Genomic DNA, 21,327 nt, shown 5'->3' with positions numbered 1-21,327 from the left:
GATATGGAGTGGAACGCAATGGTTGAATCCATAGCTTTGCTTCAATATCTTAAGGTGGAAATTAAATGATTGGATTTTATTCCTTATCCAATGAAGCTATGCCATGATATGGAGTGGAATGCAATGGTTGCATCCATAGCTTTGCTTCAATATCTTAAGGTTGCGTGATTTAGCAAGATTACTAAAACAAGAAAAATAAAGAAATGTGAATAGACATATGTGGACAATGAGCTTTAAATGAAGCTGTGAATTTCTTCTTTACATAAACATATCATAGAGAATAACCATTAATTTTATAAGTATTCATATATCTTGTTATTGCGGCTATAGATCCAATAAGCTTTTACGACTTTAAAAGACAATTTTATGATTAAAAGGACTTCACTATATATGTAGTGTTATGAGATTACGAGGTCATATAAACAAAATCTCATATCAAGGTCAGGATAACCTACTCTTTTCCATATAAATATTGTCAATTTTAAGTTCAATGGATAGCTCATTTCCTTTCATATAGATATTATCAACTCTAAGTTTAACAGGTCTTCACGGTTTTAAAATACATCCTATATATTTAAGAGTAATCCACCACATGTATAATATAGGTCCTCTAATCTCACGTAGTCTAATACACAGAGTATTAATTAAGGCATACCTTAAAATAAATAATACCAAAATAGTTTTTTGAGTAAAAGAGATAGGATTATAGGAGAGGTGCCGTAATCAAAAGAAATACGTGGGCTTAATGTAACTTAGAAAATACAAATGTGACGTTTTCATTCTAAAAACATGTCATCTAAGGACCTTCTAAAGGAGGCTAAGGTCACATTCAACAATGTATGTGACAAAGAAATATGGAATAGACATTGTTTTTATCCCTCATAATCAAGGGGGGGCTCATCACTCTTAGCTTTCACTCAATGCATATTCACAGCGTCTAGTTGTTGAAGCTTCAATAGTTAGTTGGTAGTTGAGGACATTGGAGGCGTTCCCACGTGTGTAGAAGGATGGGAAGTTTGTTTAAAGGTAATCTCATAGACATCTTTTTCCTTGAAGGTGTGGGCACTTTCATGTATGTTAACATGCTTGCTCCCTTAAGAGTCCATGGTTTGTTGAGAATTCATCTCAATTATTGAAGATAGGTCAACATCACACATCTAGATCCTTTGCAATATGTACTTACAATAATCGAATTTTGGGTCAAATTATAAACATCTTGTGAAATTATTGTTCAAATATATTTTTTGATCTTTTATTTTTAAATTAGCTTGAAACCATATTTTAAAAATATATATCGAAATTAGAGTTGCAGTTTTAAAATATAGTTTTTAAATGTGTTAAAACTATAATTTCAAAGTATGGTTTTTAAATAAATTTTTTTACCTTTTTTTTTTTAAAAAAAAATTTTAACTTTCGTTTCAAAATTAACCTTAAATGATGTGATATGATTACATCACGATTCCAAAGATCATTGTATTGAGTAATTGAATCATATTCTTACCATAAAAATGGTTCACAACAACACCTACCATGATAAATCCACCAATCTATATGTGATTATGAACAATGATAGCTTTATATCATAGTAGTCAAATATGGATAAAGGGGCATGGAATTGATATGGTAAGGTACAATCTTACAATAATGGTTAAAATACCTAACAAAGTTAGGATTAGAGATAATTGAACATGTCATAATGTTGTTTGAGTTTCATATAAGCCTTTATAACCAATAAATGGATCGTTATGAGCCTCTAAAATATCTTTTAGCCTATATCCATTGTCCTAATTAATCCTAAACATGTGACTCGCTATCAAGATAACAAAATAAAATAAATTAGGGTCCTGTGATGATATCAAAAGATAATTTTTCAGTAAGTATGAATTAGTTTGTACTTGAGTTTAATTGGTCTGTATTCTTATATTTTTATCTTATTTATTTATACCCTCATTTAATAGGAGCCTCATATGTACTGATACTTTGAATATTTTTTTCAATAAAAAGAACATAAAAATTAATTTTAAAACATATTTTAAAAAAAATATTTTTGAAGCCAATTATCAATATATTAATTGATTTTTGTGCACGCTCTCTCTTCGAATCTCTTCTTTTAGGTCATTGAGTTTTACCATTAAGCAACATTTGGAATTCAATCAAATCAAATAAATAAATCGTTGTATCGTAAGGTAATACTTACCAATCTTTTAAAAACACTCGTGATTTTTAAAAAGAAATAATTTAAAAAATTATTAAATACAAATACACAATAAATTCAATATTATTTAGGAACATTTAGAAGTAGTTGAAGTAATCATTTACATTAAAACATAATCTAAAATAAAATTTATACAATTTATGTTAGATCATAGCCCCTATATGGTGACAAGGCAAGATCTATGATGACATCACTTCTAATTTTTCAATTTAATAACATAAGCAATTGACCTAGACTGAGGAGGAGGATTAAAGTGTAAATTTCAAAACTTGATAGGAGCTATTTGCAATTGTGAGAAACCTTCAGGTGACAAAATATAATTTGTTCGTTTTTGGAAACGACGTCGTTTTCAGCGACTATCAACACCGACCGAAACAAAATATGTCCCCCCAATCCATCTTTTCTCTCTCTCTCTCTCTTTTCGCTTTGTGTCTCGGGTCGAAGCAAACCGAAGAACAATCTCAGGAGGTAATAAGGAAGAAGCCCTAATCTCTACTGTTTTTGTTATTACGTTTCTGTTCAATTTTAGGGTTTTTGTTTTCGATTTTTCCTATATAAGACCTTGAGCTCCGTTTGGATTCGAAGAAAATCATCGCGAAACAGAAGGAAACTTGGAGGACTAATTCAATCCTAAAGCCTCCTATTTTTTCTTCTCCTTTCATTCGATTTTCCGTGCAACTAGACGGCCTTGGTGATTTGTGGCTCCAAGCAGGATGTTGGACTGACTTTTATAAATATTTCATTTCTTAGGGTTTCTTGTAGTTGATAATTCGAATTAGGGGCTTTTAGAAGGAATGAATTGGTTACGTTTGATGATTTCTTTTTGTTTTTCTGGTTGGATCACCCGAATGATGCTAAACTCACGTTGTACCCCGCTTTAAGCTTTGCTTGCAGCCCAAGAAGGCCCGATTTATTTACACAAAAGCATTCAAACATCTCTTCTTCAAACGCTACGTTTTGATCCATCTCTGAGTATAAGGCGCCGCTCCAACCTCTATTCCCAATTTGTAGGTTAGTTACAATCAGTTGGATGCTGATAAAATAATGAGAAAATTAAAGGGAACTTTGAATCGTAATTTTTTCATCCTAGAGGATGCAGAAAATTGCACTTTACCTAAAACTCATAGTTACAAGGGAAGCGAGAGAGATAAGATAGGCACCGAAATATGGTTTTCTTTTATTTTTCTTAATTTCTTTGGTAACTATTTTTCTTAATTTCTTTGGTAACCGAATGGAGTGCATTGTAACCTGGGGAATGCTATTGCTGAAAGTTTTGAATTCTAGAGTGTATGTTTGAACAGCTGTGGAGCTATTGAAAGTATGTATTACAACTTGGACTGAAGTTTTTGTTGGATTGATGGTCTTCGCTATTTTTCCTACTTGCAAATGTTTTGTTTTTTTGTGTGTGTGTATAACTGTTGTTTTCTTTTATTGCTCTGTTTTCTTGGAAAACAAAGGACTATGGTTTCTCTTTGAATGTTTTTAACTTGTCAATGCTATTGATGAAACTTTCGAATTCTTGGATTCATTTGGACTATAGGCCAAGCTAGAATTTTTATAATATTAACTATCCAAGAACACTATTGTACAATTAGATGTAAACAAAGATTTCGCTTGAATTAGCATTCATTGCACGAGATTTAGATTGAATTAACATTCACTAATTTTAACATGAAAATGTAAATGGTACCAATCATGCTGCCAATGAATCCCAATGTGGATGGAAGTCTCTGGAAAAAAGGAAGGAAAAGCAAAAAAGCAAATACTCCTATCTTAAAGGGGGAAAAGTAAGAACTTTAAAGTGCAAAATAAGTAAAATGAGTCAACTTTTATCAACTTTTTTGGTTTTTTGAATAGGAAAATTTACTTTTATCATCTAAAACCAATAGATAATAAACCCGCCAAGGTAGCCTAGTTGGTCGGGGCGAATACTAGGAAGTGTGGTCCTAGGAAGTAACACATGGTCCTAGGTTCAAATCCTGTCATTGATGATACCTTGAATTTATCGGGTGCTGGTTGTTGCGGGGCGGTTAGCACCCCGAGGTTTGGGTCCCCATGGAGAGTTCTAGGGCTTGGCCATGGAAGGTTCCTCGGTTATAAAAAAAAAAATAGATAATAAAAAAAGTAAATTTATGATGATCTTTAAGGTGGATTTATATTATTGTTATAGTTGAGGCTTGGCTCAAGTGGTAGAGGGTTAGGAAGGTTTATGTGAGGTTAGGGTTCAAGCTCCAATGGGGACAAAAATTTACCTATCAAAATCAAAAAATTATTATGATTATTATGGTCAAATGATAAAGATATAGGATAGGAGGGGGAATAAATGATGTTATAGTGGTATTTTGAGAAGAAAAAAGTCTACAAACTCTTTGTACTTTTATACATGGTATAGATAGTGAGTTCATTCTTGATTGCAGGATGTTTGAACACTAAGTGAACCTTTGAGCATTCATCAATACGATGTTTGAACGTCCCATGGACATCTGACTAAATTTTGAGTTTGTTCTTGATTGTGAGATGCTCAAATGCTAAGTGGGTGTTTGATTGTCCTGTTGAAGTTTGAATGTTCATCAGTATGATGATTGAATGTTTATCAAGATGACCTTTGAACGTCCTATGGACATTTGAATGGACATCAGGATGACACTCCAAAATTTCCTGTAGTACACATGTAATAGCCATTTTTCATTCTCTAATGCATCCAATGTATTTGTACCTCAAATATGAATCGACTTTGAAGCAACTCTAGCTTGATTCTATCCATTAAAACCCTTGGAATATATGGTACATCAGATTTAGTGCAATAATGGAACAAAATCGTCAACCTAATACATTAACATAGATGCGGATATAGATCTAGACTTAATTTACAATTGAGCTTTTTGACATCCTCTATTCTGTTGCTGAAAGATGGAAGAAAGTAAACAAAAGAAATATTTTCATCCCTTGAGATCTTTTATATTGGTTTCTGGAAGATAAAGAAATACTTAAACTAGGTCATGTATTGTAATTAGGCTCAATTGGTGGGAAGTTTTCTTTTTTCTGCGGGCACAAATCAATGAAAAATCTAATTTCTTTTGTTTGCCCACACTTCCTCTGAGTTTGGGTAAGATTGATCATTTTCAAACTTTTCTTTGTTAACAGTCTTTTTTAATAAGATGATGGTAATTGCATTGGTTTATCATTTCCCCTTCTTTGAATATCTTATCTATTTTGGCAGATATCTTGAAGATAGTAAGAAGACATGACGACGGCAGCTCGACCCACATGGGCACCTGCAAAGGGTGGAAATGAACAAGGTGGAACTCGAATTTTTGGCCCTTCCCAGAAGTACTCTTCAAGAGACATTGCATCTCACACAACTCTAAAGCCCAGGTAGTAGTTTGCCAAATTCTGGTTGTTATGTACATGTTTAATTGTGTACTGTAGTGAACCTACACATGCTCAAGGATGTCTTGGAATATCATTGAAATGGAAGCTTTAGAAGCATGCTTTAAGCCTTAATTTATTATATTCTACTTTTTCATTGAACTTCTGTTTAAGGGTTATATGTAATTCTTTTAATCAATGCATATTATAAAACCCCTTTTGATTAATGAAATCAAGGGGAAGAGCTAGAGACATGGAAAAGGACTTGTTAGGGATTGTTTGAGCATATGAAATTCATGCAAAACAATCATGCGATACTTATGTTTGAATTTATCAGTGGAAAAACATATTGAATGTAACCTTTTTGATCTTTTGCCCTGTCTTGGAACAAAATGATTTTAGAGTGAGGTTCATGTTAGATCATAAAGGGCTCATGGTTATGAACAAACATCACAATGATATTTTTTATGAATCATTGGGAATTGAAGAGCTCAGAATATTATATCATATCATATCATGGTTTTATGCTCATATGCCCTTTTTATGTATCTTTAGCCCAAGCTCACTGTACTTTAACCCCTGATTCTAAATCAGGAATATTGTGCTACCCTTCCTTTGAGCTCCTGCTGTTCTGCATATGAGCATGGTTATTTTCTTTGACCACCCATGTATCATCTGTGCATCAATATTTATTGTCATAGGTTTGCATGCCAAATGTGTTAATGTGCATATGTTCTCTTCTTGATGCCAATGCATGCTGATCTTCTCTATAACTTGGTATGTGTATCTCTACAGAAAGGAAGGGCAAGACACAGCAGAGGAATTGCAGAAGAGGAACCTCCGTGAGGAGCTGGAAGAGCGTGAGCGGAGGCATTTCTCATCAAAGGACAAGACCTATGGTGGTAGCGAGAAAAATTATCCTTTCTTTTCTATCATATGCACTCTTCTTGTGATTTATGTTGAATACTTACCGTGACTGGCCTGTTTTGTTGCATGTCAATATCACCTTCACTTGTAATTCAATTGTTTATGGTTGCAGAAGATAGAGATCGCAGAAAGGGCCATCTTCTGTTGGAAGGTAAATGCCATCTGGTCTCTTGTGTATGTGCTTATTAAACTCATAAATATTTACCTTGCCAACTGATCACATAGCCATTTATAGGGGTAAAGAGGGATGCTGACGATCGAATCGTTCCGCGGAGTGTAGATGCTGATGATTCTGATATTGAAGTCAAAAGTGATGAGAGGTATTACTCTTTGTAAATATATTGGAATTGAACATGCCAACCCTAACAATTAGTTATACGGGTGGTTATTTTGATGGTTAATTATATGAAATCAAGCATCTTTGGGATGTTTCAGAAGCTTGCTTTTATATGATATGGTGGTGGTAGTCCCTTTAATTGGAAAAAAAAAATGTCCTGACTTCTAAAATCATTTTTCTTATTGGTAATCTTTGCTCATAGCACTCTGGTGTTTCTTCTGTGATGTTTAAATCTTTTTGCTTTCTTTGCTGCCAAGAATTTATGAGTCAGTGGACATTATGCCTTTCTGTGTATAATCTGTGCCCATTTGTTGTCTCCTCAAAGTGTACTGCTTGGTTGCTGTGCATTAAAATAATTAGCGTTTCATATATACATTTCCACTATTTCTTTGGGAAGGGGGTTTGGATGGTGTAACCATGGAAGTTTGCCGTGCCATTTTTTCTAGCAATAACAATGACCATAGGTAGATTAAGTACTTCCAAAATGCATGCTTTCCCTTTAGTGGATTCCATTGTTTATTCATGTCTAGCAGTTGAAGTCACATTTTTATTTGAGTTTGTTATTATTTGCTAAAACCAATAATTACTTTGTGGTTAGTGATGATGATGATGACGACGATGATGATGAGGATGACACTGAAGCTCTTTTGGCTGAGCTTGAACAAATAAAAAAGGAAAGAGCCGAGGAGATGCTTCGAATGGTGAATTTTCTCCTCAAGAATCTATTAGCCTCTCATGGTGTATCTTACATGATCTGAATTGCTTGTACAAGCCATTTAATTTAATTAGTATTGTGCCCTGAAAATGAGTGCACATCTATGAATTCTTGGGATCTGAAATATGTGGAAGTGCGATCCTACATATCACCTTAAATTCTCAATGGCATTGGTTTCACTAATAATTATTAATTTACTTAATCTGCAGGAGCGAGAAAAGCAGGAAGAAGAGCTTAAAGCCAAAGAAGCAGAGCTGATTCGAGGAAACCCTCTGCTTAATAATCCTACGTCTTTCAATGTGAAAAGAAGGTTTGTGGCCTGAAGATCCAACTTCCCCTCTACTCGGGTAGATAGATTTTAGTTTATTGATGAGTCTGGTATGGTCCTGTCCTGATTCCAATGTTTTCTATGCATTGTTTGGTTCAGGTGGGATGATGATGTGGTATTTAAGAACCAGGCCCGTGGTGAAGCTAAGACTCCCAAGCGCTTTATCAATGACACAATCAGAAATGACTTTCACAGGAAGTTCCTGCAGAAATACATGAAGTAGTAACTCTTCTTCCTCCCAAGTGAAAAGAACTGGAGAAACCTGGAGTATAATTGAACCGGAAGAGAAGGAAATAAAAAAAAAGAAAAAGAAAAAAAATCTGGGTTAGCAGTGTACCGAAAATAGCATTTGACTGTGGTCTAACGAATTTCAGTTGGTCATTTAGTGCAGGCTTTTGGTACTTGAATTCTTGTGAGATTCCATTGGTCAGTGTTGGTACTTAATATTAAGCTGTCAAGAATGAAGTGAACTGTGATACTTTGTATTTTACTCCTACCTTTCGGTCGTAGATACTGCGATTGCGTCTTGTGGAAACTTAAAAGATGGGTTGTTCTAATGGGTTTTCTATTGGAATGGTGTATTTTGTAAAAATATTTGTTAAAAAAATTGCAACATCAAAATTAATTTTAAAATTATCGTAATCATGAATTTCAAGTAGAATTCGTCTTTTAAAATAAATTTTTTTTTCAAAAATGAGTTAAACATAAAAAGAAAGTGAACAAGAAGAATTTAATATAAAAACTTTGAAGGTAAGAAGGGAATTTACTTTTTGGAGTTGCTTAATAGTGATAACTACTATTAAGTATTAAAAAACAAAAAAATTAAAAGTTAAATTTTTTTATTTTTTTTAAATTAATAAATAAGTGATAAATTAACAAAGAATTAAAAAATAATTTAAAAATACATTATTTTCAATAAAAAGTTAGAAAAACTAACATTACTTTTGACTTTTTAAAAGAGATTTGAAAAAATCCTAGTTCTTTTTCACATCAGGTTCTAGTCATGGTGTCACTACTCCTCAATGATACTGTTGGGAGTATCATTTTGAAGCTTTGAGGCACCCTTAGAGTGTATTTGATAGTGATTTTAGAAAACGTTTTTAATATTTTTAACACATGAATGATAAAATTTTTCAAGTGTTAAAAATATTGGAAGCGGATTTCCTAAAATCACTGTCAAACAGACTTTTAGTTTGATCCCTAGTGAGACTGGGTAGGCAGCCATGGCCACTTCCCTCTTATAAGATCCATGGAACCAATTTCCATTTGCTTTCTCCCCTAATTAGGAATATTGAGTAAGGAAGTTGGGATTGTCATTCACACGATTTCTAGATAACTAATTCATGAAATAATCACACCTTTCCAAGTTCCAAAAACATTTGGAACACATAAAAATGTTGTACAAATGAATACGAGGAAAATGTACAATTCTCATTCAAACAAGCCCCCAACAAACATCAATTTTACAAAAGAAACACCCCTCTAACCAATCTAAAATAGGAATAAGAACAGCAACAGTAATTAATTTATGATCATTTAATTAACATGCTACTAGGACACCAACAGATTTGCAAAAAAATCATTGGCTTGCAGTAACTATTTCTCACTTGTTCTAACCACCTTCAAATTTATGGGAAGGTGGGCGCACTGACAGCTTCTCAAGCTCCTGCCTACTCCTCCTCACCTTGCTTTGGTCCATCCAGAACAAATTCTGTATACAACTCCTTGAGCCCAATCACCACAGTAGTTATCAACGGGCCCATTATTGCTCCCTGTGGATCAGTCACAATCCAAACACATTCCAACAACCAATGCTTTAAATCACTCAAATCACATTTATACATCACAAACTTCACAATAAAGATGAAACACATGATCATTAGATTTCACTTTACATCCAAATATAAAAATGAAAATGAAAGATTGAAAGATTGAAAGATTGAAAGATTAGGCGGGTGAACTGGTGCTAGATGATGAAAACTTTAAGAGCAAGGCTGACGACACCCTTGGTTATTCTATTTGATGAAAGACATGATATCTGTTGGAGACACCCTTGGTTATTCTATTTGATGAAAGACATGATATCTGTTGGAGATTATGACATACACCGTGAGTCCAAATCCTTGCAGTTTCAGAGTGTTTCGTTTGACACCACTGCATGTGTGTTTACCCCGTTTTATTGAGTCCATGTCGAAACCCAAATGCGGTCCTGTTTGTCTACATTGTGCTTAAGTTTTACTGTGACCCTTTGTGTTTCATGACCATGAAAAGGTAACTAAGGTCCTATTTGGATTGGCTTCCAAAAAGCCAAAAGTGCTTTATTTTAAAGCTCAATAGAAGCTTCCGTATTGATTTGGACAATTTCGTTAAAAGAGCTTAAGGTTTCAAAAAGAGTTAAAAGTCAAGAACCCTTTCTTGGCTTATGGAGATTGCTGCTTCATTTTTAATGGAATTTTTACAATGCTAAAATTACCTTTTGAAAATTATGATTTTGACCCCGGCTTCAATTTCTTGGTAAAACCAAGAGCAAAGTCTATCTCCATGTGGCCGAAATGTCTTTCCATTAGAAAATGGAGCTTAATGGGTTATGGACTAAACTAGAAGTTTTAGCACAAAGAAAATGACCTTCCTACGAAATTTCATGAACGAAAACTCTTTCAGGTCATACGATAGTTATTGTCCTAAGGCACCATCGTCTCAGTATACTATGAAACAAGGGAAAGAAATGCAGTCATACTACTGCATGAGCCTGCAGATCTGTAAAAGAGGCTGAATGAAGCTGGTATGGGACTTTAGAATCTCTGGATATACTTCTCTAAACCACAAATGGGGCTCTAAACATAGAACTGATACCATTATAAAAAGTAAAAACAGACTCAATCATCTTTGTACATGATGCAGATCGATTATGAAATTATGCAATATAAAGCATGAGCATAATGAAAATTTAAAGCATAAATTCAGGGTTACCTCTAGGGCAGATGGGAACAATGTCATTCCACCAATGATGCTAAGCCCGGTAAGATATGCACTATAGCCAGGTATATCCTCCTGAATTTCGGATGCACCATATTCCATAAGTGCAAGATGAATAACTGACAAAGTGATGGCCAATATGTATCTACTTTCCAGTACCAATTGTATAGTTGCTGGGATAGTGGCAACCCAGCTTGGAAAGATCGGCAGCAGAGGACTGATTATTGCAAGTATGGTTGACATGTACAAGAAGTGTATTGAGTATAGCCTAAACAAAAGCCATGTGAGACATCCCTGAAAGAAGGCAATCTCAGCTGTGGCCAAAAGAACACCTGAAATAGCATTATCAAGAACCGCAACACACCGGTCTCTGTACAATTTGGGCATTGGGATCAAACTCATCGCTTGTTCAGTAACCCCACCAGACTCTGATGTGATCAGATAGTACAAAACCCAGAAGAAAACTGCTGATTGCGACACAAAATTGAAAACCTCAGCCGCCCCGGATATAATGGATTCACCAATGGAAACCATGAATTTCATACCACCGCCTAGAACAGATTTGTAACTGTCAAACAAACGCTGAGCCACATCCATCCCTTGAACTGCAAATCCTTTAGCCTTCTCAGCCAAATCCGCCCTAGTGATCAATAATTCTCGAAATATTGCATCCAACTCTGTATAAATCTGTCCCCATTCCTTCTTGCTAACCCGATTCCGCAAACTCAAAAATTTCTCGGCATAAGGTGATGGGGCAACCAAAGCAGTGGATTGCTCTGAAGAATTAGCAGGGGGTTGTGTTACAACAAAATGCTTAATCCCCACAACAAACTCAGTCATATTGTACTGCATAGCCAGACCATCAATCTGCTCCCAAACAGTCTCATAGAACTTGTTTGAGTACCTATCCACCATCCCAGTCACATCATTGTCTTCCATCCACTTCTTAACACCAATCCTCTCTGCATAATTGCTCTCTTCCACATGAGATTTCACTGAAATCACTGCATCCTTCCCCTCAACTCCAATCTTATACGAGAAAAACATTATTCCCACCAAGAACCCCACAATCATACCAAAGATCAACCCAATTGCCACAATGGTTTTCAATTTTTTCAGTATCCCTCTGGTGAAAAACGCGCTAATTTCACTTCTACGAAAGCTAACACTCCTTAAACTGGATACTTTAGACATGGTTGAATCAACATTCCTAGACCCAAACATGAGGCATAATCCAAGAAGTGTAAAAGATCCAACACCCCCAATACTCTCATAAAGGATCACGAAAAGCCAAAAAGACACAAGCCACCGAACCAACTTGGAAAACCCACTTCGATTTCGCCTCAACTCTTCCGTCTTGGGCTTCCCACGAAGAACCCGGAGACAAACATCACGAATTTCAACAAGAGTACCCACAAAAACCCGAAATATCGCTACGGGAACTGCCAACACGGTCTCTGTGAGACCCAAGCTCAAGGGCTCGGACCAAAACCCCACAAGCGTCTGTTGAATGCCTCTGAGAGGGATCGAACAGAGAACAGCCCATTGAATTGGCCTGAGATAAGCTTCAAGAAGTTTACCCACGGCGTAGAGTATGAATATGGTTAAGGCCAGCCCAGCATGAGCCATAGCTATGTAGATAGCGAGGCGCACCTGGGAATCCCCGGTGAGGCTGCGCTGATCCGGGCTCGAGGCTGCCGGGTCCGGAGGAGGAGCAGGCGGCGACGCGTGGGCCGGAGGAGGGGGCGCGTGGTTCTGAGGAGAGGGGTCTGGTTTGCGGATAGAGGCAGATCGGAACATGTCTTGCCATGGGAGGGTACTGGGGTCGGAACTGGAGTTGGGGTCTGAGTACGGAACCAGCTCCATCGCAGAGGAAGAAGCAGCAGAAGAAGAAGAACAACAAGAAGCACAGAGAGGAAGAAGAGAGAGAAAACCACCAGTCTAAAGCTGACAGATGGAGTCAGATAGAAGTGGATTTTGTTCCACTGAATTGTAAATTGTGGACGAACAGAGAGAAAAAAGAATGAGAGAGACGAGAGGAAGAGGCCCACCTGAGCGAGACCTGCCAAAAGGAGTTAGATTGCAATGGGTGGATATGTAATTTCATGAAAAGACTTTGACCATACTATGCCATCTCCATTTTCAGCCTGTAACAGCTTCCCTGCAAAATTTTAATTTCCCTTTTCCCAAAAATATTTTTCTTCCCAAGTCTGAAGTTCAAAGATTTAACAATATGTTACTTGGAAATTTTTAGGATAAATTTGTTGAAGTATAAGACTATTTTGGTAATTTGCCCAACAATTTTAAAAGTGTGGAATTGATTATTAGCTTACATTATTAAGACAAGAATCTTTGTACCTTGCTTGATGCCTTTTTATTTTTATTTTCAAAATGTTTTTGTAGTGTCCAAATTTAACTCATAATTTTTATGGGAATATTATTATTATTATTATTATTATTATAAATGATTTAGTGAAAATAAAATAATTTCATATGTAAGTTAAAATGGGACTTGTATAAGAAGAAATGTCTTTTTAATTTATAAATTAAATAATTTAAATATGTGTAAAATCTCTTATTAAATTTAATAAATTTAATAAAGAGTTAGGAGTTGGTTCAATTTATTTCCTTTTTTCTTTTTAAATGAAATATAGATTACTATGATCGTAGAAAAATATTTTTAATATTTTTAACACCTAAAAACTAAACTCGCTAAGGAATTCATTAATTAGTTGGTGAGGTAATGGTTTATCAAGACGATGATCATTAACTGGTCCGAGAAGATGACAAGCCACATTGAAACTAAGACACTACCCAAACTCCTATGGAAGGTAATAATGAGAAATTTTCCGTAATGAATGAAAATATGACAAAGTAATATCGTGTGAAGGTAGAGGTAGAAGAATCATGGATCATAAAACTTTTAAATATTAAAAAGATTAAAATCGCTTTAAACTCGTATATTATAGAAATAATTTTACCTTATATTTTTCAAATTTATATTTTAAAAAAATATGAAAGTAAATTTTTTTTCTTCAATTTAGAAAATTTAAAAAAAAAATATGTTTACAGTTATGCATAAGAAACATATCCAAATATAAAGATAACAAAAAAATTGAAAGATTTTCCCAAGTGGGAAATGGTGGGAGTTAAAAAGGGGCACGCACATACACAAAGTCTGACAACTGCCTTTTTTGGAAACTTCCACTTCCTTACAATATAAGCAGGGATGTTTCAGGCTCTGCAACACTCCAAATTTTGAGATTTTTCATAAATAAATAAATACCAAAAATGATGTGATTATTACATTTTCAATCACCACATGTTTGGGTAACATTTTTAATTCAATTTTAAAATTTTTCCTTTTTGATTTTATTGATTAATAAATTCAGCATTATTAGAATGAGTCTATGTATTTATTTCTTAATTATACATTAAGAAAAAAAAATTAAATATAAAGAATTTTGTGGTGGGTGTGGAATATTTGTTCTCATTATTCGTTATGATAAGTAGTGAGTCATGTTTGGTCATGGGATTGAATCGTGGTGAGTGGTGGTGACCATGTCGGCCTTAAGAGCACCAACAGCCTCTTTTAATTTTTTTTCCTCCCCCTTTATGAAAAACTAACTGCCTCTTTTATTTCTGGTATCTGTATTTGGTCTAAAAAATCATTGTGGTCTTAGCTCCACCCAACTCTTTGCCATATATATAAGATTGATAGTGAGTCTTTAAAGCAACGAAATCCTTTCAGGTTAAGTGGCATAATATCTATAAGGTTGATAATGGGTGATTACAAATAGTGTCAAATGTTACCCACTTTGAACTTCTGATCCCGTAAATTCATCATTGTTTTATTTCATAAGATTAGGGATGACAACGGAGCGGATTTGGGACGGGTCGCCCCCATCCCAACTCTATCCCGTTTAAAAAATAAAACGGGGCGGGGCGGGTATGGGAAATTTCCCATACCCGCCCCGAATTTCCCATACCCGCCCCGCCCCATTTAGTTTTTTTTTTTTTTTTTTTAATTACATTAAAATAAATATATTTTATAAATAATAAAATTATTATATTTTTTATAACTTATTTTATTAAATTTTTTTATTATTATCTATATATTAAAAATAGTAAAATTAAATTTTAAAATTAATTTTATATGTAAACGGGGCGGGATGGGGCAATACCCGAACCCGCCCTGGGTTTTAAAAAAAAATCTCATACCCGTCCCATTAGGGGCGGGGCGGGTACCTGAAAAAACCCGCCCCGTTGCCATCCCTACATGAGATTACGAACTCAGGTAAAACACTCGTTGTAAAGTCAAATAAATTCTTACATCGGATTGAATGATTAATTTTAATACTATTTGTAATGACTCGTTATTAACCTTATAGATATTATTCCGTTCATACGTTTTTGTTGTTTTAAAACACCTATAAATAGCAAGCTCGATTGAAATAACATTTATAAGATTGATAGTGGATTATTACAAATAGTATTAAAGTTGATTGTTGAACCGGTGTAAGAATTTATTGGATCTTGCAATGAGTGTTTATCTACTTGGGTTCATTGAGCTTTGAATCTAGTGTAAGAATTTGTTTGATATTGCAATGAGTGTTTATCTAATCTCATTCAACAATGAGAGTAAGTTCTGAGTAGATAACATTTACGTAATTATGTTACACAATTGTAAGCATGTGGTTATATACATATATATTTCAAAATTTTAAAATAAATATAAATATTTATGCACATTCATAGGTATATATATCATACATTTTTTGTAATATTATTTTACAATTTGATATATAAACAATATACTTACGTTATTTAATAAGATTAAAAAATATTAATATATTTACATTTTATTCTTATTATGATTTAAAGTTTTTCTATTTTATTTATATATTAGCATATTATATTTATTTTTATATTTAATTATATATTTATTAAAAGGTAAATTTCAATAACTCTTATTGAAGTTTGAGTTAAATATACTTAGTCACCATGAGTTTGAAAATTTATTAATTTTGATTCAAATGGGAGTCCAAAAAAATAAAACAAATAAGAAATATATGGAAGATATTGATGAAATTTCAAATTCATAATGGTAAAACAAATAAAAAAAAATGAAACAAATATGTAATGAAATTTCAAATTCATGGTGGTTAGGCATATTTAACTCAAACCAAGTGGTTAGGTGTAAATTGATCAGAACTTTTCAATTTAATAATCCATTTAGTTTTTTAAGACATTGATAATTAAAACTCATAGTAATAATGTGTTTTGTCATGTATTAAGTTTTTGAGTTGAAAATTGAAAAATAAATTTCAAATAAAATATGCAATCAATTTGGCTTTTTAAACACATGAGGGAAAGTGGCCTCCAAAAAATTAAAACCCCTTTTATAACACCTACATAACTTATACTTCAAGACAAAAAAAAAAAAGAGTTTGTTGTAATAAATATTGGTGCTATTTGGGAACTGCTTTTTAAAACAATTTTTTGTTCTCCATAACAAAAAACACAAAAAAATATATTTGGTAATTAAAAACTATTTTCTATTTTTTATTCTTAAGAATAAAAAATATGATATTTTTAGAAAATATCTTTTAATTGTTTTCTATTATTTTAATTTGTTTTCATTTAAGAAATAATTATACAAACATGTAGAATAATTAAAAATAAAACACTAAATATGAAGCTTATTTTTAAAACATATTTAAAAATATTAAAAATATGTTTAAAATAATTTAGGTTTTCAAATAGACTTTTGTTTTACAAAAATCATAAAACAGTTTTAAAAAATCATTTTTCAGAATTATTTTCAAAAACAGTTACTAAATTAGTACATTATTATATATATATATATATATGAATGAGAAATTCAAGATATCTTTAATTATGATTTTGGCTTTAGCTCATTTTTTCAGTTGAAGCAATAAACAAAAGCCATCCTAATAAGATTTGTTTGAATTACCTTCTCAAAACCAACAATTCTTTTGAAGTTCAATGAAAGATTTTTTTATTTTATTTTTTTAAATGTAATAAGAAAAAAAATTCTTTCAATATAAGGTTTTTTGCTTTACTAATATATTGTATCATACTTACATTAATATTGTTTTTTTTATTAAAAAAAAAGAAAAGAATTATGGCTCAAAAATCCTACTTGGCCCACTTTTCCACAAAATAAAAGCCATTCAATTCCCAACTAAAATCTAATCAGACATCTTTTGAGTTCACAGAGGTCAAAGAATTAGACTGAGGTTGAAGGAGATGATCCATTGATTCCATTCCCTCCTACCAATCATCATTTCTTGCTGTTTTCTTTGGCAGTACTTGAAGAAACAGACCTCAAATTCCTCCTTCAAAGATGGCATACATCAATTCTTCTCCGGAGGCAAAGGTAAGCAAAAAACCGGTAACCAACCGCCATTGCCAGTAGAACCCAGACCTCTTTCAGGCCACCATTCAAGTTCACAGTGTCGAATGAAGGGGAGCTCTGCAGAGTCCTGCATCCTCCTCTGCTCCCACACTCATACAGTTGTTCTCCAGAGTACTGCACTTTCAACATAAGCCTGAACCCATAGTACATGAATGATATGTACTTCAACCACTGCATAAACTGAGGAATGTGCTGCAGTAGAAAAAAAATATATACATGCAGTTAATATTGTGAATGTGTCCTGAATCTAGGCAATGGACATTATGCAGAGCTTCCAGTCAAGGCATACAATTTCCACCTTGTGATCAGTTGAAAGTTACTCTAACATGGGTTTGTTTCCATTTTGGATTCAGAATTAAAGAGGGTTCTCTGATTCAGATCATATGCAAGTCCAGGGTCAGGGTTTATGGGCTTGTTCCTAGTGTTTTTTTACATTATTTTCAGAGGAAATGGTTCAATTATGTTCTGTTTGGCTTGTTTAGTCGACCTATTTCATTGGTAAAGTTGAAGATTCATGGAAATGGGATAAGGGTATTGCCATGAGGGATGAAACTGGACTAATTTCTATGAAAAACCGAGATTTTGCAGGAGCATAGATTTGAATACCTGGACATAGTAGCCTCCTGTTAGAAGAAACAGCATTAGTACTAGTGAAGCAATCATCCCAGCCCTTTTTATACTCAAAACTGCAGCACCAAAGAGCTCTCCTGCCCCCTACTTGCAGAAAGAAACCAATTTAACTGATAAACAAGTAGCCTGAAATTGAAAGTGCTTTTAACTCACTTGGCTTGTGATGGCTATCAGTAGTATCCCAAATAGGGTCAAGAAGAAGCAAGAGACTGTTCTCTTGAAGCCAGCCATGAAGTAGAGAATGACCATGAAAATGGTTGGATAGACCACATGTGCCACCATGTCACACATGGTGCTGCACACATAGTACACGCTTAATCTGTACATATCTGCTTTCCTTTCTTTCACCAGATAGATTTTTTCGAAAGGGAAGACGTATACGGCTCCAAATATTGATGAGGATGTCCAGAAAATGCAGATGTAGAACATCAAACCAATCTGCAATAAAGGATGGAACGATTCATTTCTAATAGACTAAAAAGGGCGTCTGATCAGAAATACTAAATGCTCCTACTGGTCTTTATGGAGTACCTGATCTCTGAGCTGAGCCTCGGTTCCTGTCTTGGATTTCCACCAAAGAAGGCCTAACAAAACTGCTACTCCTAGTGCTTGGACTAGCCTTAGCTTATCAAAGTAATCCCTGCATCTCTCCCTGAATGTTCTTCTGGTCAATATCAAGAACTGTTCCCACCAACTCATCGTCCAATCCTTCTTGACTTGGATGGCTAATTGCAGATGTTCCGGGATTTTTGTTGCCCAATGATTCTCTTCTTTCTCTTTTGGTTCCAACTCAGTTTTGTACTTGACTTGCAGATACTGGTATAACATAAGGACAAACAGGTAGAGATGAGAACGTCTAAAATCTAATGCATATATACATAGAAGGAGAGGAACTTACTTTGACCACATCCCTCTCAGATTCAGGGGGGACTTGAGGTGCCTGTAAATCTTGGGGGATGCTGATATCATTCACTTGACCAGTAGCTAAATCCAGCAAGAACTCTGCAGGATTCATGGCTATCTCAGGGACAAATCTCAGAGACGAAAAATAGTCCATAGACTCTCTGGCCTTCCCATAGTACACAGGGTAGCCTTCTGCTATCAGCAGAATCTTGTTGAACATGTGAAACATCCTGCTTGAAGGCTGATGTATGGTTGTGATTATTGTCCTACCTGCCTAAAAACCCGGTAATTTGTAACCTTTAAAGCATTCCTCATTCTTATGACAGAACACAGGCATATTTGCCAATGTCCCTGGATAGTTTGGAAATTGAGTAATGTTGATTACTGTCCACATGCACAAAAAAGAATACCTTAGCAACACCTTGAAGAATCTGCAGAAGCCTATTTGCAGAAGTGGAATCAAGGCCTGAAGTTGGTTCATCAAGCAACAACAATGATGGATCTACAAGAATTTCGTATCCGATACTCGTTCTTTTTCTCTCCCCACCAGATATTCCCTTCACAAATCCTCCTCCTACTTTGGTATGGCGACATCTATATATATACAGTTAAATGAGAGATCATTTGGAGAAATACTTCATACTTGGTTATCATAAATACCCTAAAGATTCATAATATTCTACAAACCTTTCTAGACCCAGTTCCTTCACAATCATCTCCACTCTTGCATACTTCTGTTTTCTGCTCATGTTGCTTGGAAGTCTCAAAAAAGCAGCAAAAACTAAGGTTTCTTCCACTGTCAACTGGGGCAAGAGCACATCATCTTGTGTCACAAATCCAATCCTGCAAGAGTAGAACAAATCGACGTATAATCCAATGTGAGAGGCCAAAAGAGAGGTTCAGACAGATGGCTAACCTCCTCTTAAGAGCTGGATTATATGGGATGTCATTATAGGTTATGGTTCCCTTAACATTTTCATGTAGTCTTCCTCCTATTATCTTCAGTAAGGTTGTTTTCCCACTCCCAGATGGACCCATCAAACCAAGGATTTCCCCTGGCCCAATGCTACCTGTTATACCCTTCAAGATACGCTTGTAGTTGTCCTGCTCCATGCTCAGCTGTGAGGCCACTCTTGAAACCACTGCCTTCACCGGGTTCCGGGAAGCTGCATTGTTTCTTACTCCATACTCCACATCTTCAAACTGCACCACAGAAGAGAAGCTAAAAAAAAGATTGAGTCCTCATTTACATTTGAAGCCATGAAAATGTAAAATGGATAAAGCTACCTTGAGAAATATGGGGAGAGGGTGATCTTGATGAGTACGGAAACTATCATCCTCTATATCAATCTCTGAGTTCCTATTCCTAATGTAGGCTTGAGACATGAAGTCAATGTTGTGACCAAAGCCATTGCTCCCTGCAATATGCATGGAGCTCATTGATGGGGGAGACAGTGCCATGGCCTCAATTTCGTCCTGTTTTCCCATGTCCATGTTGGTTTGGGCAGAAGCTTCAACCTTTTTCAATGGGGTTTGGAAAGAATTTGTAGTGAAGTGAATCAACTGCAACAAACCAGAAGCTTGCCTATATAGTAGGGAAGGATGTGTGTTGGTGGGCAACAGGCTTTCCATGCCTAATTTTTGGGAAGATGAAGCAGTTGCTTTTAGTTCACATACTTTGGAGGCCATCTTTGGCTTTTGTCAAGAGGACATGCCAAGGACATGACTTTGGATTTTGGATTGGGTTGCTTACTTGGTTTCTGATTATAAGTAGATGTTTAAAAAAATATAGTATTGGGATTAAACAAATTGTTCTGTTTTGCCAAACCACTTCATTTTGAATGCTGCATATGTGCATATGTTGTAAAAGCACAAAGTCCAACCTTAGATTGAATTTTGGAAGTAAAAAATTCTCTTTTTAGTTTAGCAAGAAGTTATATGCTTTCAAACAATTTATATTTGAAAAAAACAAAAACGCTTAAAAGTGAAAACAAAAGAATGTCGCTTTTCTTAGAAGCTTTATTTTGCTTATGCAAAAGGTCATTTCATATTTAATAAAACTTTTATGATAGTTGTGTTGTGTTCAAAAATTATGACTTTAACTTTAGCTTCTTATTAAAGCTAAAACAAAGAAGTATTCTCACACAATCTTTAAAATGCTCAACTAGTTAAAGATAATGGTTAAATAATAAACCTTTTTTTTAGTTCTAGCCTAAAATGGGTCTCTAAGATTCTGTTTGATAGTATTTTTCAAAAATACTTTTAACCTAAAAATTGTTTTTGAAGAAAAACCCATGTTTGATAAAATTTAAGAAGCATTTTTAAAAATTTTAAAAATCATTTATACAATTGAAAAATCAATTGTAATGTTTTTATGAAAAAACACTTGTTAAGTGCTTCTTTAAAAATACTTTTAAAATAAAAATATTTTCATTAAAAATACTTCAAATAGAAACACTATAAAATGGAGATTTAAAGTTTTTTT

At 34.3% G+C, this 21,327-nt stretch overlaps 3 protein-coding genes across 16 annotated transcripts; 1 reads left to right on the top strand and 2 right to left on the bottom strand.

The window, feature by feature from the left end:
* Window positions 1-2,560: 2,560 nt before the first annotated feature.
* On the top strand, window positions 2,561-8,381 carry LOC100260003 (uncharacterized). Of its 14 annotated transcripts, none has more exons than XM_059735632.1 (9): window positions 2,597-2,683; window positions 3,110-3,226; window positions 5,451-5,590; window positions 6,380-6,486; window positions 6,624-6,662; window positions 6,747-6,831; window positions 7,447-7,549; window positions 7,773-7,873; window positions 7,991-8,381. In XM_059735632.1, exons 3-9 carry the CDS (start codon window positions 5,460-5,462, stop codon window positions 8,112-8,114), a joined length of 690 nt encoding a protein of 229 aa, XP_059591615.1. In that variant the 5' UTR covers window positions 2,597-2,683; window positions 3,110-3,226; window positions 5,451-5,459; the 3' UTR covers window positions 8,115-8,381. The 14 variants fall into 14 exon arrangements, with proteins under 14 accessions (XP_002272453.1, XP_059591620.1, XP_010644621.1 ...); XM_059735638.1 differs by having other exon boundaries at window positions 2,602-2,683; window positions 6,380-6,483; XM_059735635.1 differs by having other exon boundaries at window positions 2,602-2,683; window positions 5,447-5,590; window positions 6,380-6,483.
* Window positions 8,382-9,231: 850 nt separating this feature from the next.
* On the bottom strand, window positions 9,232-13,168 carry LOC100265288 (uncharacterized). The gene is made up of 2 exons (XM_059735314.1): window positions 10,862-13,168; window positions 9,232-9,663 (listed from the first exon to the last, which is right to left on the bottom strand). Exons 1-2 carry the CDS (start codon window positions 12,731-12,733, stop codon window positions 9,562-9,564), a joined length of 1,974 nt encoding a protein of 657 aa, XP_059591297.1. The 5' UTR covers window positions 12,734-13,168; the 3' UTR covers window positions 9,232-9,561.
* A 3,756-nt stretch (window positions 13,169-16,924) lies between these two features.
* Window positions 16,925-20,412, bottom strand: LOC100242992 (ABC transporter G family member 26). The gene is made up of 9 exons (XM_002267475.5): window positions 20,130-20,412; window positions 19,759-20,045; window positions 19,530-19,685; window positions 19,253-19,436; window positions 18,838-19,116; window positions 18,471-18,755; window positions 18,093-18,377; window positions 17,916-18,023; window positions 16,925-17,501 (listed from the first exon to the last, which is right to left on the bottom strand). The coding sequence occupies exons 1-9, from the start codon at window positions 20,334-20,336 to the stop codon at window positions 17,232-17,234; spliced, it is 2,061 nt and encodes a 686-aa protein (XP_002267511.2). The 5' UTR covers window positions 20,337-20,412; the 3' UTR covers window positions 16,925-17,231.
* Between the last annotated feature and the right edge of the window lie 915 nt (window positions 20,413-21,327).

Source organism: Vitis vinifera, chromosome 19 (genome assembly GCF_030704535.1).
Source record: "Vitis vinifera cultivar Pinot Noir 40024 chromosome 19, ASM3070453v1".
In the NCBI taxonomy this organism is placed as follows: domain Eukaryota; kingdom Viridiplantae; phylum Streptophyta; class Magnoliopsida; order Vitales; family Vitaceae; genus Vitis; species Vitis vinifera.
Note: the sequence above shows the minus strand (reverse complement) of the source record. Positions and strands in the feature narration are given on the sequence as shown.